Source organism: Taudactylus pleione, unplaced genomic scaffold (assembly GCF_031769625.1).
Source record: "Taudactylus pleione unplaced genomic scaffold, aTauple2 ptg000039l, whole genome shotgun sequence".
Classification (NCBI taxonomy): Eukaryota; Metazoa; Chordata; class Amphibia; order Anura; family Myobatrachidae; genus Taudactylus; species Taudactylus pleione.
This window is the reverse complement of record NW_028284441.1, coordinates 8,019,484-8,037,616: the sequence shown is the minus strand read 5'-3', so window position 1 is coordinate 8,037,616 and position 18,133 is coordinate 8,019,484. Positions and strand designations below refer to the sequence as shown.

Genomic DNA, 18,133 nt, shown 5'->3' with positions numbered 1-18,133 from the left:
TCTAGACTGACACTGTTTCAAAAGGACACTTTTATTCTAGTACACTTATGATATCACATATGACAGATGTTCCCAAACTCTGCCATTACAGTACAGGTTTTAAGGATATACATGCTTTAGCACAGGTGACCTAATTAGCATCTCCGTCAATTTGATTTAACCTTCTGGGCTCAAGCATGGATATCCTCAAACCTGGACTGTAGTGGCGAGTTTGGGGAACCTCTGACATATAGCGTTTTTTCATTTGTTGTATGTGTGTGTGTGTATATAATATACATATATTAGACACAGCCCCAAGGATTCTCAACCCTTAGAACCAAGAGTGTTAGGGACAGTGATGTCACAAACTGTTTTGTGATGTCACCTGGCTGCTGGCTCAGTGACTTATCAACATAATTTCCCTCTTTGTACCTTCACCATTTCCAGTGGTAAGGTGCTTTTCTTGTGCTTAGCGAGCTTGTGTTTATTATATAATATATAACATGAGAACAAAAAAGAGAAAGCGACCAAAGAAGAACAGGTGCGCTGCAGAGGAGCTAGAGGCTCCTAGCGGGAGGAATAAGGAGGATGTACGCGAGGTGAGAGGAGACCATCCCAATATCCTAGAGGAAGGAAGCACTCAGGTGAGCGAGGAGAACCGGGCAGCTGAGAATGCCTCAAAGACTCTCCAAAAGAAGAGCAAAAAGAGGCAGACTAGATCTAAGAAGCCATCAGATGAGGCCCCAAATAAGAGGAGGAAGGTGGATAAGACCAGCAGTAACAGAGCGGCCATTAAGAGGCCCCTAGACAAGATGGAGGACAGCAGGAGGAATAAAAAAAAGAAAAAGGAGGAGCCAGAAGATCCAGGTGAGGGACCCAGCGCGCCCATCAGTACAGCCATGGCTGTGTCACACCGGAGGGGCAATAAGCGGTCTCACACAACTGAGGGCAATGGCGGTAAAAAGAAATTTAAGACAACAGCAGGTAAATTATTTTTATTAAAAAATATAAAATGTATTGTAAATTTTATTACAGAAGTAAGTGAGGTGTCAGGTACAGTAGTACTGATGTCAGGGCTATTGAGGGAGGAGACTGGGCCGGGTACTAGTGGAGGTGTTGCTATGACCCCTTCAGCCAGGATTTGTCCCCATCAGCCAGGGGCAGATCGTCTCCCCCCCCGTAACACTTGCAGAGAGAGAGAGGAGACAGCAGCTCATCAGCAGCAGCCTGCTCATTCTCCCTGCCCAATGTGCAATTGACATGAGTAATGAGAACCCCTCCTCTCAACACCACTAATTTCTGTGTGTAAGCACCAAGAACAAGAGCACAAGTCAGTCGTAACTCCAACCCTATATATATGCGCTGCTCGGGGAGGCGCAAGTTATCTTACACTACTGGACTTGCGCATGGAGACTCAGGACCTCATTCAGAGTCGGTCGTTGCGGCCGCATGGTCGTACGCCACCAAAGCTCGCTAAACTGCGCATGCGTAAAGTTCGCAATGCGCGTGCGCAAACTAGCTGCTACAATCAGAAATTTCTCTCTCCTTGAACACAGCCAGGTCATTAGTTTGAGAGACAGAATGAGGCGTTTATGGGTGGTAACAGGGGAAGGTGCTTGAAAACGGGGGAGTGGAGATCCGAACGCAGGCGTGCCTAATTATGCGAACGGCGTTTTATGGGAGTGCATAATTAACAAAGTAGTGTCATGGCACACGTGACATGGGTGGTTTGTACACTGACCTGATCGTAGTGCTTAAGAGAGGGTATGGTCAACCTTAAGCTCTACGACCAGTTCCGATGGTTACCGATGGTCTCGATTAATCCCTATATGGCCGGAGATGACGTGTAATGCGTACGAGAAGGGGGCGTATTTTTTGTCTTACGGCCACATCCTCCCCTTGGTCGGCCAGCTAACGATCCGATCTTAAGGACGCAACTTGCGAGTGCATCATTTGCATATCCGGCCCCTTTTCCCTTACGACTGTGCAGCCGCAACGACCGACTCTGAATGAGGTCCTCAGTACCGCTTCACCAAGCACAAGGGGCGCTAAGTGTTTGTTACATGCAGCTCGCAATACTGGCACCGTGTGATACATTGTATGTGACATGATTGTATTTCTCTCCTGTGCAGTAACTCAGGCCCCATGTACACAACACAAAGATTTATTATTTTACAGGTAAATCATTATGATCTAGCAGCAAACTGGTGCATTTCTCTGCTAAACCTTCTCTTTCCCTAACTGGGCCTGATTCAGAGCTGTACTCAAACCCAATGGTGGGGGGACTACACATGTGCAGAACGGGTCCTGCCTCATTGCACGCAGTGCCCCCTAATCCACAGCCTGGTTGACAGGTTGCGGCCATTTGGGAGCGGGGAGGGGATGGCGCAGCAGCGGATTCTCGGACGCAGCAGCGGATCACACAGGCATGACGCTTCCTGCAGCTTTAGTATATTTACACACTGCAGCTGCGTCCAAAGACACTGATGCTGCTGTGTGTACTGCGTCCATCTCTGGCTCAGGCGTAATGAGCTCTATTAGATAGCCCCACTTTTCCTTCTCTCTCTATAAGCAGTATTATCACTATAGTGTATACTTGTCATAGGTATAATGTATTTACCCCTCTCTCACCTCTCGCCGCTCTTCACGTCTTTTCCCTATCACCCAGCTCTATGCAACCTCTTTATTATATAATAATTACTATTCTACAGCACCTGTCACTTTGTTGTTCTATTGTCCTATCCAATGTTGTAGTCAGGATGATTTACCCCTTATTAATCTGTTTCATCTCTGTCGCACCCCAAGAACATATGATAAAGCCAAGTAATAATATACTGACTGGGTACTACAGAAAACCAGCATTAATACTGTACCTAATGGTTCATAACACATGACCCCAGTTGTATACTTCTCTCTTTCTGGGCAGGATATATCATGCATCGCATTTTGGATATCATACATTGCACCACTAGTTGCATACAGTAGTGCGGTATGTATGTACAACTGTGATTATAAATGTAAAGGACAGCTCTTCCAATAAGAACCGGTGTGCGGACTTCCAGGTTTATGACCCAGGAGTCCTTCTGCGCATGCGTGTCTGTCGGCCAGCACAAGTTGTGGGGGACACTGGGAAGGATCCTATTGGATCCCTGTCGGGGAATTATGCGGTAAGAAGACAATAAGCTCCTATTAGGCTATGGGGTACAAGCTCCACAAAGTTTTGCTTTTCCGAGCTTGGGGCATATGGGGAATGTGATCAAACCTCAGAAAACAGCAGTTGTTGGGTTTTGACCGCATTTTGAGCTTGATGCATCCCGCCCTCTATGCTATAATTATCTGTAACATTTAAAAAGTTACATTAGCAAAAAAAAAACAGAGCCGTAACTAGACTTTTTGGTGCCCTGTGCCAGAAAAAGCATAGGTGTCCCCCCCCCTTCATTTTTCAAATTGGGACATAAGAAAGTGTACCCAAAAAAGGGCCATGGCCTCATGGGGATGGGCCAGGAAAGAGATAGGGGAAGCCAGGAGATGCTGGGGATAAAAGAAGAGGAAGCTACAAGTGAGAATTATAATAAACAGGGAAATTGACAGGCACAAACAGCGCCCCCTGTCCTGCGGTGCCCTGTGCCATGGCACTGGTCACACTACCCTAGTTACAGCCCTGAAAACACAAAGTTAATTTCAATAAAAAATGCTGATTTCTATTTATATCACAAGGTGGAAGTAAGAACCCCCCAGCCAGCTCCCCTGAGACATCGGCTGCCTCTCACCTGATGGAAAGTTTAACCTTCCATGGAAAGATCGGAGAGGGCAGTTTCGGGAAGGTAAGTGAGCAGTAGGGATTTTCCTGACTTCCCTGTAAACACTGCAGCAAATAGAACAGACCGTCTGATGACATAAGAACTTTACTTGCTGCATCATATTATTTATCAGCCATTATATACACAATGGGCGCTCTCCATTAAAAATACAATGGGGTCCATTTGAAAAGACAACTCTGAAGGAAACAGCAGCGTATTCCTTGTTCTTCCTCCATATTTGCTTTTGGACTCCTCCAGCATGGCTGGATTAAGGTTTGTAGGGGCCCCAGGGCAGCTAACTTGTGGGGGCCCCTACCCATTAAATGATGAATAAAATATGTTGGCGATGTTATTAAAAAGTATAATGTGAAAATACTCACAGCACCACAAATGTGTTAAGTCCACTGTAGTGCCCCAGTTCCCATTATGCCACACAGAAACCTCAGTTCACATATGCCATAGTGCTCCCCCATGCTGATGCTATCGCTACGTGTAGGGGGTCCCCAGTGTGGGGGAGTGGTCTCTTGCAGCGACAGGCAGCACTTCCTGATGTTAGTGTATGTGGGGTGCGGTGACTGACAGTCAGATTACAGATGGCACAGGGGGGGGAGCGTTCTCACCTTGTTCTGAAGAACGCTGTGGTCACTTTGTCTTGTCACCTTCTGTTTGTACAATGATCTCTGGGAGCATTGGCTCTGCAGGCTCCGCAGCTGAGGACACTGAGCCTGATTCAGGTTGGATTGCAATGCAGCCTTCGCACGCAGCCGGCTGATGTTTGCATTCTGCGCATGCGTATAAGACGCAGTGCGTGTGCGCGAACCAGGAGCTGCGATAGGGAAGCGATCACAGTTAGCACGCAGTCCCATTGCACATTGATTGACAGGAAATGACCGTATGGGGGTGGTCGGTGGAAAGCAGGCATGCCTGTGCGTTTGAATGCCGTTAGGGGCGTGCATAATGAAGCCCCTGCAATAGCATACGCGAGGTCTAGATGGCGACAGGAAGTTTAGCAGTCTGTGAGGTATGGTCAGGTCAACCACAACTGTGCGTATGGGTTCGATGTTACCGATGTTTGCGCTGAATTGTGGATTTATGTAATGGGAAGTGAGCGGCTTAATACAGCGGTTGGCATCTTGGTATAGTGTTGCAGTTGCCGTGTGATCGCATTCATTAGTATATTTTCGCAGCGACCGGATACATGCAAACGCAGCCTTGCATTCCATGCTAAATCAGGCCCACTGTGCATTGCTTCTGTCCCTTAGTACCAGTGATGTAACGTCACCCCCGGCCTGCATTACATACTGCACTGCTCCCTGGGGTCCCAGTCCTCACTCTCTGTCTCATCCAGGTGTTGCTGGCTTCCCATACCATCACCAGACAGTGGCTGGCTGTGAAAATGGTACAAAAGAGGACATTAGTGAGCAGCTTTAGGAACTCCATGTTCATAGAGAGAGACATCCTGGAAATAACTGGGGAGAGCGCGTTCTTCACGCATGGATATGCCGCGCTCCAGACACCGGTAAGAGTCTCTGTCACAATGATGACTAACGTCTTATTACACCGAGTAACAGTTTTGCTTAATAAAAATAAAATATTTATTGCATCTCATCGGTTCATTATAATAGTTCTTGTTCTCAGACACTTGTATGTATCACCTTCCTCCTATAGGTCACAGCCAGACTATCCAATGCCAAAGCTTGCTGGCTATGTTATTGCAAATATAAATTATGTAAATTAACTGAATAATGTGTATGAGGAACAAGGTAATAACACATAACACAACCGTTCTTGCTGTGGTAACGGTAACACTTTTCCTATCAGGTTACCGTTCCACCAGAGTACGCTGCGCCCCTCCCCCTTTACCTGTCAGCAGCAGCAGTCTGTGTCTCCCCAGCCCAGCAGACCTTGATGTATGCTGGGCTGCGGTGGGACCAGGGAGGCTGACCAGCAGCAGCAGTCTTCTCTGGATCAGCGGAGGGAAGAGGAGCGATTACACTGATTTTACGCCCCCCAGGATTTGCCTGGCTAAGGGGCACACGACTTTGCCCTGAGCCGCAAATATTATTTTTTTCTTTTCATCTTTTTGTTAGGGTGTGTGGCCATGGTCGGCATAGCGGGGGGCGTGGCTGGCACAGGATGAGGCATTGGAGTGAAGAAGTGATCACATCATCATGACCTGGCCCTTCGCTACACAATGCTGGAGATTACACAAATTGCCGGCCCCTCCCCCCGGACCAACCTCAAGTAGACAGATGCAGATAGAGTGCAGTGGGGTGCAGGGGTGGCATCTGGCCCGGGAATCTCACCTACTTTTCCAGGTGGACGGGAGCTCGAGCCAATTTTCCGGAGGCTGTCTGCCATTTCGGGAAAGTAAGCAAGCATGGTGACATACCGCCCAACTGTCCCGCATTCAGCGGGACAGTCCCATTTTTCTGGGACTGTCCCGCTGTCTCACCCGCGGGCCGCAGTGTCCCGAGGTGGGGGGAAAGTTGGGGGGAAGCATACAGTGCTGTTCTGCAGAGCAGAGCAACGGCTGTGTAGAGCGAGAATAGTTGATGTGCGCATGCGCACAGCATCTATTCACAGTACGGGGGGGAAGCCCGGGGGCAGTCCAGCATCTCGGAGATACTGGGCATGTCCCTTAGTGATGCAAATGGGGGCGTACCATCCAGCCACGCCCACTTCGGCACGTAAAAGACCCGATTCGCCTAGGACAAATATTGGGAGGTATGTGGGGAGTATTGTCTGCTGTGTGTCAGAGTAATGCCCATAATGTAACTGATGCCATGATCTCTGTCTCTTACACAGGACCATGTAGTTTTCATCATGGAGTACCTGAGTGGGGGAGACCTGACCCAATTCATAAATTGCAGAGCCCCTTTTGACATCAGTACTACAAGGTAAGAGTGACAATGGGTGCATTCGGTGCTGAGGCCGGTGTCTGGCTGTGGTGTAAGATTAGCCCAAATTTCCATTGTTTCTCCCACTAGGCTCCTTTCATTGTTGCCCCATAACCGCTCCCCTATCTCCACATCTTGGTGCCCATCCCCCATAGCATCCTATCAGTATAACAGCAATATATGGAAATAATTCAGCCTATCTGGCCCAACGTTTATAATATGTAAATATCATTATTAATATGAGATATAGTAACAGCACCTATGTACATCTAATGCAGTAGGGCTCGGCCCATACACCCTAAACCTGGGTACACACTAGCCAATGTGTACCAGGACAATATGTCGGCCGACCAGATGATATCTCATGCAACCGTGGTAGCACCCAGAAAGTCTGTACACACTATGCGATCCACACTAACTGTTATTCCGTTTTGTGTCGTAACGATAGAGCGTTCAATGGATCTCATAGTGTGCACCCAGCATAACAAATCCAGGCCGGACCATTATAGGTTTCCATGGTGACAGGTCTGTGTATAATAAAGAGTCTCCTGGACTTAGGGCTCCAGTGTGTTACTTAGCCGTACAGGAAGCCTGTGTGACAATGTTTCCCGTGACGATATCAGGGGGAATGTGCCATCTCATTATTATCAGTCATCTCACTTTCACAATATTTCTACTGATAATTATTTTCTTTCTTCCCCATCAGATTTATAGCAGCAGAACTTGTATGTGGGCTGCGCTTCCTGCACACGAGGGGAATCATTCACAGGTAACGCATTATTTCTAATGATCACATATAGTAACCCCCTCATAGAGTTACAGTGTAGCTGTTATGTCCTTGTCATTCATTTCTGGGTATTATCATGATATTTGGGGTAAGACTGTTATGACCGCTCCAAGCACCGATCTTATCTCCCCCTTCATCCCACCCCATGGATAGTGACTGTATGCAGCTGTTCTCCGCAGCGACTGTCATCCTAGTGACCACATCTCATGTTACAGGTCCCTTCGTCGCACTGTGGGCGGGGTGCAGGACGCTGTGCATTTTGCATGCGATGCATCCCACCACTCACTGCAAGCGTAACATTATTTATTAACGCCGTATGCTTGAAAAAATCAAAGGACAGCTCTCCCGGTAAGGCCTGTATTTTGCGATAGAAGAAACCCGGGTTTATTACCCTGAAGTCCTTCTGCGTATGCGTAGAGTGACGCACACGCCGCAGGGAGTGTAGGGAGGTATACCTAGCAGGGGGAGTTCTGAATTCAAGCCCATAGGCTTCTATTGGACAAAGCCATCTAAACATGGCATTACCCACTACATCCAAGCCCCGGAGTGTATGGAATTCCGGAGATTGGTGCATACGCGGTGAGCTGCATTCTGCATTGCTGCATCCAGCACTGTGACACTCTAATGGTTTTTATTATGTTACTCTGGGGACCTTTCTCCACAACAATCCAAGTTCTACAGCTGACAAACAGAACTTACACTCACTCTCCTCACAGGGACATGAAACCGGACAACATTCTCCTGGATGCAGCCGGCCATGTGAAGATTGCCGATTTCGGCCTGGCAGTGAAGAATATCCATGGCCTTAAAACAATCAGCGAGTGTGTGGGGACCCCAGGTTACATGGCCCCAGAGGTAAGTAACACAGTCTTCCCCTACAGGCTTCTCATGTCGTCATTTCCATATTTATCTCACCATATCCTGGTCCCAGTGATGTTACAAGGGGGGTGCATGGGGTGTGGGCCGCACCCGGGTGTCCCCGACCGAGGGGTGACACCAGAGGCATCTTTAGAGAGGAGGGGGCCCATGTGCATCCCCCATCACAGGTCCCCTCCTCTCACTCTAGCGGCCGGCAACTAACTGATGTGGCTGGCCAGCCACCATAGAATCAATAGACTCTGGGCACTAGTGTGTGCCTGGAGTCTATTTCGCATGCGCAGATCACCGAGGAAATGGCGAGGCCGCCAATTATCTAACGATTTCCTCACAGCGTATGCGCAAAACACCAGAAAAATGGCTGCGGTTTTCGCAGCAGCGTGCACGTTAGGACCAGTATGTACAAATAACAGCCTAACTCGGTGCCTCCTGCCAGGATGGACAATGTACTAACTGTTTGTTTCTCCGTGTTGTCACAGATACTTTGTGATTTACCATATAACAGCATGGTGGACATCTTTTCATTTGGGGTCATTTTCTATCAGATGGCCACTGGGTCCTACCCATTTTATGCCGGTGAGGAGACCATTAAGATTGAGTATTCTGTTATGTATGACGCCCCGACGTATCCAAAGAACCTCGATCCAGAGATCCGGAACATCCTTCATAGAGTGAGTATAAACACGCGTATAACTGGGTCCGGAGAACATGGAGTCACAGAGGAAATAAGACCTAGATTATAACTAAGCACACACTAAATCAGGGGTGGGGAACCTTTTTGCTGCCGAGGGCCATTTTGATATATATAACATTATGCGCGGGCCTGGTGCAGGCCACGCCCCCTCCGTGTGAAGTCACACGGAGGCGCGGGTCACAATTGCCGGTGATTACAGCAACGGGGAGCTGTAAGGGCAGTGGTGTGACTGTCTTAAGTGTCCTAAGGATGCTCCAGGCGGCACTGCTGCATAGATTATGGCTGCAGGGTGCCATTCTAGCAGAAAAAAGCTACGAGGGCCAGACCAAATTATTCCGCTGGCCTTATATGGCCCCCGGGCCTGAGGTTCCCCATCCCTGCACTAAATGCATAGGCTATAAGGGGTATAATTACTAAAGTGCAGGGTTTTAGAAGTGGAGATGTCCATAGCCACCAATCAGAATTCAGCTATTAATTTTCAATAGGGTGCTAGATAAATGTTAAGTAGGATCTGATTGGTTGCTGTGGGCAACATTTCCACTTCTAAAAACCCGCACCTTAGTAAATATACCCCTAAGTGTCTACAGTCACAGCATTCCCATCTAGTTATAGCCATACCCCTCAAATGTAACTACAGCAGCAAGGCAGCAATGTGTAATACCACTTTTCCACCAAAAACCCGTCTCCAACCTGATACACTGAGCACGGCTCGCAGCCAGGTTTTGCCCCTTTTACACTGGCAGCTGGACCTGGGTTATTTTCTGGGTCTAACTATTCACAACGGACATGGCTCTTCCGAGACCCAGGTCTTCCAATGTTACAGTGGATGCTTGTAGATGATGTCAACTCCAAGCGCTACTGAAGCCAACCAATTTTCTGGATTGAGGCATGCCCCTGGTCACCGTGACCCGGGTCACACTGTTTACACTGCACCAAAGCCTGGGTCCTTCAGTGACCAGGGTTGGATTCCCGGGTCACAAGACCTGGGTTATTTTTCAAGGACCCTTTTACACCGAACCGTGACCCGGATACATCCGGCAATAACCCGGGTTATTGTGCTAGTGGAGAAAGGGTATTCGATGGCCGGGTGAGAAGTTTGCTCTGATAAGACTGCCCCATTTACAGGGCAGCTATCGTGAAGCTGCAGTTGGAATAGGCTTTGGATATTATTATTACATACCTTCTATTTGTCATTATTAGCTAGGCATAAAGTAAGGCATATAGGAGACCTGGCTGTATTGGCATTGGATTAGCAATGGCAGGAAAAGGGTTTAATGTCACTGATCAGATCTTTAGTTATACATATTACTTCCCATATTTTCTCCTCTTTTGGAGGACTCACTTTCTGATAAATACTAGTAAAATACAATATAGAATAATGATACAGTCACGGCCATAACAGGGCAAGAATTCGCACTTTGCCAGCCCTGACCCCCAAACATGTGCTGTCATGACATCATGATGAGGGGGCAGGACAACTGGTACCAGGATAAAGCTAAATGCCGGGAATGTCCTAACTAAGGAAGATCCAGGTGGCTCGGTAGCAGCTCTACGGCTGCTGGGTGCTGTTCCACAGACAATTAACGTCACAAATATTATTTTACTAGAAGAATAGCATTTATGTTTAATAAGTCTCCAGCAACTGTAGTTGAAAAACAAAGGTAAAGGATTTTATACATGTCGTCCTGAGAATAAAGTGCCATAAGGAATAAGGATGAAATTGGTCTAATGGTGCTTGTCTGCCATTAACAGCCTATACGTTTCTGTTTATCTCTACGGTAGCTCCTAAGCAAGTCCCCAAAGAAGAGACAGGTGATGTGCAGCAATCTGAGAGGTCATCCATTTTTCTGCCCAATCAACTGGGAGGAATTGGAGGCTGGAAGAACAACTCCCCCATTTACATTGCAGCCTGTAAGTATATGAATAAGATGGAAATTTATGCCAAGTGTACGCTAATATGCAGTCACATTATCCCAAAGACTACTGGGTGCAGCGATGGATGATGATGAGAGATAAGTGACTTTGTAGGAAATTGTCACACAAAAGCGAATCTTCTGGCAGAATATTCTGTGTCACAGATTTGCAAAGTCCTGCTGATACAATGGCGTTCCTCACGTTATTGGTAAATTCAGATTAGATGAATACCTAGGAGCATATTTATCAATTATCGGTTATCGGCAAAAAGAGATTAACATTCCCTGCGATGTGTTATGAGCGAAGTGCATACACGGGGGGGTGATTCAATGCATTGTGATGTTGAATAGTGCTGGAAGGGAGCTCCTGGAACTATTCAATTCACAGCAATACTTAACTTTTTTGGGAAGCAGTTAAGTTGGAGAATGACAGTTTCCGCGACTTAACCTGGGTGTTTAGTCGCGAGAACCGTCATTCTCCAACTAAAGTGCTGGCCATGAGGCTGTTAGCGCCGTGCTAAGCCGGATAACAGCCTTGCGGCTGGCACTTTAGTCGGATATCTCCTCGCACCCTCCTGGGGCTGTTCAACATCGTGCTGAATTGAATCCCTGAGATGGGGTACAGCACCCAATACCACGCACAATGTGCCATTTACATGCCAGCTTGTGCAGCAAAGGGGTCTATTCAGATCCCTTCAGCTTGTTACTTACCTCCGGCGGATCCGGGCTGTCACAGGCTTCCTCCTCAGGTCCTCTTGTGCTCGCCTGCAGGGGAAAGCTTGTGCAGCTACAGAACAGCAGCGGCCACGGGGGAGCCGGATCGCACCCGGGGTGGGGGTGGAGAGGGGGCCGGCAGGATAAGAAGCTAACGGCAGTGGGGGTGGGAGGAGTGAGCCGCTGTGAGGGGAGAGCCGGATCAGACACCGGCAAGGGGTGGAAGCGTGCAAGACCACTGTCTGAGCTCACCGTACCGCCTGGGTTGGGCAGGGGGGGACATTCAGCAGTGAGGAAATCCTTATGGATACTTCAGCTGCCGGGGAAAAGTATCACTTTTCCAAAAAGCTGACTTCGCAGAAAGCACAGCTTTTAGGAAGTGATACTTTTGTTAGGGAGGCATGAAATATTCCTCCAAAATATTTTTTAAACTTGCATCAAGTTTAAAACATAGTTATCACTAGTGATAATTATGTAATGATGAATAGGCCCCTCAGTCTTTTGTGGCCAAATGCAACTTGAGGAGAATAATTAATGGAATGTTTTTGAAATTCCATTAAACTCTAACGATTGGGCATTCGCTCTTCCACCTCGCCCCTGCTGGCCAACATGAGGAATTGCAGAGCCGTCACTGGCTACAAGCACACTGGTTTTTTCAATGATTCTTAGAGGACTTATATAACCTTTCATAGCTAGTACTTCAATTGCAAAAAAACAGACAAAATATCACTTTATTTGTTTATGTTACTTTCTACAAATTTACTGTAATTTTTTCTTTTCAAATGTTTTCATAATGTATAAAGGAAAACCAGCCCTACAATGTAATAACCCGAAAATCAGCCAGGTATCTCGTCAATTCGATAACATACTGTATCTCTGTCACGTCATTTTCTCATTTCTGGTAGTAGCTCTGCATTAATATATTGATGTGTTATGTTATCATGCAGCATATAGGATAGCATAACATAGAATAGCGGGAAGAGCTTGAACACTATCTAGTTATTATTCTCGGTTATGACACATACAGTGACAAATTGCCCAATTAGCTCGGCATTTACCTGTCTATTATGTGACCAATCTGATTCATCTTCTTCGTAGACCCCAGTTACAATCAGGGAAAATGTACCCCTGGATGAGCTGCTGTCACCACCAGAAGCAAAGAAGCCACCGATGTCTATAAAGGAGAACCGCCTGTTCCGTGGGTTCTCATTTGCAAGTGACAGGTGGAAGACAATGCAGACTCCATAATGCACTGCAGGTAACATCTCACCCAGTACATCACATCAGAGGACACCGGCTCCATCCTCATTCTGCTACCAACTATCTCAGCTGTAATATCTGCTGTGTCCTCCACATGTCATCAGTGTGTCATCTGCTGTGTCCTCCACGTGTCATCAGTGTGTCATCTGCTGTGCCCCCCACATGTCATCTGCTGTGCCCTCCACAAGTCATCTACTGTCATCTGCTGTGCCCCCCAGTGTGTCATCTGCTATGTCCTCCACATCATCAGTGTGTCATCTGCTGTGCCCTCCATATCATCAGTGTGTCGTCTTCTGTGCCCTTCACATCATCAGTGTGTCATCTGCTGTGCCCTTCACATCATCAGTGTGTCATCTGCTGTGCCCTTCACATCATCAGTGTGTCATCTGCTGTTCCCTCCACATCATCAGTGTGTCATCTGCTGTTCCCTCCACATCATCAGTGTGTCATCTGATGTGCCTTCCACATCATCAGTGTGTCATCTGCTGTTCCCTCCACATCATCAGTGTGTCATTTGATGTGCCTTCCACATCATCAGTGTGTCATCTGCTGTGCCCTCCACATCATCAGTGTGTCATCTGCTGTGCCCTCCACATCATCAGTGTGTCATCTGCTGTGCCCTCCACATGTCATCAGGGTCATCTGCTGTTCCCTCCACATGTCATCTGCTGTGTTATCTGCTGTGCCCTCCACATGTTATTACTGTCCTCCAAGTGTCAGTAATAACATCTTCTGGATCCTCAAGTCAGCAATATCATCAGTAAAGTGCTGCAGAATGTGTATGAGGTATAATTATTAATAAAATAATATATTTTCCTACCTCTGTGTATGAGAAACCTGATTGACTCACTTATTCCTTTAATGCATATAAGAAACCCATCCACTCATTATTCTCTATACCATACAGCGTGATTTATACTACACGGAATGCTCTATGTCAGTGAGCATTACCTCCTGCACGCCCCACAGATAGGGCCTAATTCACAGATGTACGCTGATGCTGAACTGATACATTTTTATTACTTACGGGATCGCAGTTGCAGGAAGAGACACGCCCCCGGAAATGGTCACGACACGCCTGCGTTTGAGTCACCACCTCCCTTATTGCCGCCCACAAACTGTCCCTGCCTGTCCGTCACTTTGTGAATAGATTCTCACTGCGAGTGACAATGAAAATTGCGCACGTGCAGCGTGACTCTCGACACATGCACAGATAACCGATAATCATTAAAACTATGGAAGCAATGGTGTTGCGTCCATCTCTAAATCAGGCCCATGGTCTCATCACCATTCCGCCCTGCTGGCATTTTAGATGGTGCAGCCGGCTCCTCTACATACTCATGGGTCACCATGCTGAATAATAACTGTAATTTACATTAACATCGTAGAATCATTTCCTGGGCACACAATTCTTATTTGCTGTGGTCAGGGCCGGTGCAAGGCTTCTTGGCACCCTAGGCATAGCTTCAGCCTAGCGCCACCCCCTTCCCTCAGATAGCTACACAAGCCCATATACAGTGCCCCCAGTAGTGGTCCCCCCTATCTAGTGCCCCCCATTAGTGGTCTCCCCTAAGCAGTGCCCCCAGTAGTGGTACCCCTATGCCATGCCCCTTATACAGTGCCCCCCAGTAGTGGTCCCCCTATGCAGTGTCCCTTATACAGTGCCAACAGTAGTGCCCCTTATACAGTGCCCTCAGTAGTGCCCCTTATACAGTTCCCCCAGTAGTGACCTTTATACAGTTCCCCCAGTGGTGGTCCCCTATCCTGTGCCCCCAGTAGTGGTTTCCCTATGCAGTTGCCCTTATACAGGGCCACCAGTAGTGTCCCTTATACAGTTCCCTCAGTAGTGCCTCTTATACAGTGCCCTTTGTATTGCCCCTTATAAAGTGACCTTAGTAGTGCCTCTTATACAGTGCCCCCAGTAGTGGTCCCCTATGCTGTGCCCCCAGTAGTAGTCCCCCTATGCAGTGCCCCCAAGTAGTGCCCCTTATACAGTACACTCAGTAGTGCCCCTTATGCAGTGCTTCTTATACAGTGCTCCCCAGTAGAGCCCCTTATACAGTGCCCCCAGTAGTGGCCCTCCCTATGCAGTGTCCCCAGTAGTGGCCCTCCTTATGGAGTGCCCCCAGTAGTGGTCCCCCTATGCAATGTCCCTTATACATTGCCCCCAGTAGTTGGCACCAGCTATGCAGTGTCCCTTATACAGTGCCCCTCCAGTAGTGGTCCCCCCTATGCAGTGCCCCGTACACATAAAACAGACAGACATGCTATGCTGTGCCACCCTATGCAGTGCCTCTTATACAGTGCCCTCAGTAGTGCCCCTTATACAGTGCCCCCAGTAGTGGCCCCCCTATGCAGTGACTCAGTAGTGCTCCCCCCTATGGAGAGCCCCCCAGTAGTGGTCCCCCTATGCAGTGCCCCTTATACAGTGCCCCCAGTAGTTGGCAACACCTATGCAGGGTCCCTTATACAGTGCCCCACAGTAGTGGTCCCCCCTATGCAATGCCCCATATACATAAAATAGACACACAGACAGACATTAAACATTATACTTACCTGAATCCCCGCTCCTGTGCCCGCCGCCATCAGCTCCTCTGTTCTCCTGCTCTGCACAATGGGAGAGACGTCATGACATCTCTCCCTTCACCCACTGTGGGAGCCGATAGGCTGAGCTCATGAGTGAGCTCCAGCCGGCTCCGGCAGTGGGCGCAGCAGCCAATAAGAGTCTGTCTGACTCTCACCGGCTGCTAAAACAAACACACAGCATGTGGTGGTGTGTTTGTTACTGTGTAGTGTGGACCGCACTACACCTACTGAAACCAGCGGTGCTCTCCAGTGTCCACCGCTCCAGGCAGCTGGCTAATGGCAGCGCCGGTCCTGGTTGGGGTCTCCCACTCCCCACCCTATCCAGTGCCCCATACCGCATGCACATCCGTTATCACACCCTCTGGTTCTACCACCATTACCATGTAATTTATGTGTGTAATGTGTAGGAATGTACTCTGGACCATTTTTGCTGGATTTGCATTTGGCTCTGATTCGTCGTCTGGTTTTGGATTTGTCAAACCTGCCATGACTGGCTTTGGATTTGGATTTTTTACAAAAATTAACAAGAAAAGCTAAAACCACATAATTTGGGCTTTTTAATTAATTAATTTCCAGTCATTTACAGTCAATTTAGACCACCTCACAGCTTATAATATTGTTTTCATCATTATTGGCCAAAGGTTGCAGTGAGCTGGCTGGTTACTAAGCAACAGAGCAGTGCAGCGGCACAGACACCAAGTTTAAAGTACATCTATGAAACTTTGCTACACAGCAATGGCAGAAATTAAAGGTAGTGCAAGATGGAATTGTCCTTGGGAAGTGGGGTACGGCCAGCAGAGTCACAGTACTTATATACACAGTGGGCTACAGCCCAAGGAGTCACAGTGCTTGTATAGGCAGAGGGGTGCTGCCCTAGGATTCAAGGTGCTTGTATGCACAGTGGGCTAAGGCCCAAGGAGTTATGGTGCTTGTATACACAGAGGGCTACAGCCCAAGGAGTCAAGGTGCTTTTATACACAGAGGGCTACGGCCCAAGGAGTTATGGTGCTTGTATACACAGAGGGCTACAGCCCAAGGAGTCACAGTACTTTTATACATAGAGGGCTACTGCCCAAGGAATCACAGTGCTTCTATACACAGTGGGCTAAGGCTCGAGGAGTTACAGTGCTTGTATACACAGAGGGCTACGGTCCAAGGAGTCACGGTGCTTTTATACACAGAAGGCTAAGGCCCAAGGAGTCACGGTGCTTGTATACATAGAGGGCTAAGGCCCAAGGAGTTACGGTGCTTGTATACACAGAGGGCTAAGGCCCAAGGAGTCACGGTGCTTGTATACACAGAGGGCTAAGGCCCAAGGAGTCACGGTGCTTGTATACATAGAGGGCTAAGGCCCAAGGAGTCATGGTGATTTTATACACAGAGGGCTAAGGCCCAAGAAGTCATGGTGCCTGTATACACCACCAGCACCAAAAAATAAGTTTTGGGGTTTTTTTTACTTTCTTGAAAGTTTTGTTTACTTTTTTAAACTTTTTTTTTGTACACACTTGTGAGTCTTGAAACTTTGATCAGCAGAGAATAGCGCAGCATACATTAGCGTGCAGTGTGCCCCCTATACAGTCACATTGCCCGCAGAGCCACTTGTGAGTGCCTGTACGTAGCCAGTGAGTATCAGAAGATAATAATATTATTATTATTAATAATAATAATACATTATTAATAATAATAATAATAATAATACCTTAACAATCAAAAATTACTATGATATCTGTCTAGCTTCCCCACCAGGGCTGTGAATTTTTTGCATCAGGGAAGGCTTATCTAACACTCAAAAAGGTTTTACAATCTATTTTTCATAAGAGTTCTCTGCCTGGCTGATTGCAATTCTGTCCTGATGAAATACAATAAATAAAGTATTTTTTACCATCTGGAAATGTAAGTATTTTTATTTAAAAAAAATGCCTTTCTTATAGAGGACTGAAATGATTTTGCTTCATACTAACAGATGCCTGAATTTGCTAATGCAGAATGATTGAAAGGAAAAGTCAAATTTAAGGGCTTATTACACAGACTATAACCTGTGCTAATATATTTCCATTAAAATTCATAGACAGTAAATGGCAGACAAGGAAATGGATGGAATCACAAAATGACTAGTAAGTTACATGTTGACTAATGCCTGTTAAGCGGCCTTGATTCCGATGTATCAGGACTGGCGCCAGCTGGATTTGACAAATGTGAGTTTCCTGAATGCCTAAAACCGAAACTTTAAATGTACAGTTTTATAGATGACATCGTATTGCTTTTGAATTTTGATGAATTATGTGAATAACACATTTTTAAAAAGTGTATAAACAAGATATGATTAGGTTATTGCTTAAACACTGGCCACCCCTAATATAATGGAAAAAATATATACACTGTGTATATATATATATATATATATATATATATATTTATATTTATTATAATTTACAGGATACAGCCCAGTGGGTCCCAAACTGTGTGCCGTGGCACCCTGTGGTACCTCAGGACACTTGCAGGGATGGTTTAGCACCAAATCAATTTATTTATAGTCAATGTAATGTAAATATGTGGACAAACAGAAGGCCAAACCTGTCTACTACCACATAACTGACCCAAAGGATGACAAGTAAGCACAATTT

At 47.0% G+C, this 18,133-nt stretch overlaps 1 protein-coding gene across 1 annotated transcript; it reads left to right on the top strand.

The window, feature by feature from the left end:
- Positions 1 to 482: 482 nt before the first annotated feature.
- Positions 483 to 12,911, top strand: LOC148538596 (protein kinase C delta type-like). The gene is made up of 9 exons (XM_088453281.1): positions 483 to 963; positions 3,697 to 3,803; positions 5,128 to 5,298; positions 6,588 to 6,679; positions 7,386 to 7,448; positions 8,183 to 8,321; positions 8,822 to 9,013; positions 10,819 to 10,947; positions 12,762 to 12,911. The coding sequence occupies exons 1-9, from the start codon at positions 483 to 485 to the stop codon at positions 12,909 to 12,911; spliced, it is 1,524 nt and encodes a 507-aa protein (XP_088309407.1).
- Positions 12,912 to 18,133: the final 5,222 nt, after the last annotated feature.

Excerpts from the sequence above, each read along its gene's own strand:
- LOC148538596 (XM_088453281.1), top strand. The coding sequence starts at position 483 with ATGAGAACAAAAAAGAGAAAGCGACCAAAGAAGAACAGGTGCGCTGCA. Across the intron at positions 964-3,696 it reads GAAATTTAAGACAACAGCAG|GTGGAAGTAAGAACCCCCCA; the intron begins GTAAATTATTTT and ends TTATATCACAAG. Across the intron at positions 8,322-8,821 it reads CAGGTTACATGGCCCCAGAG|ATACTTTGTGATTTACCATA; the intron begins GTAAGTAACACA and ends GTGTTGTCACAG.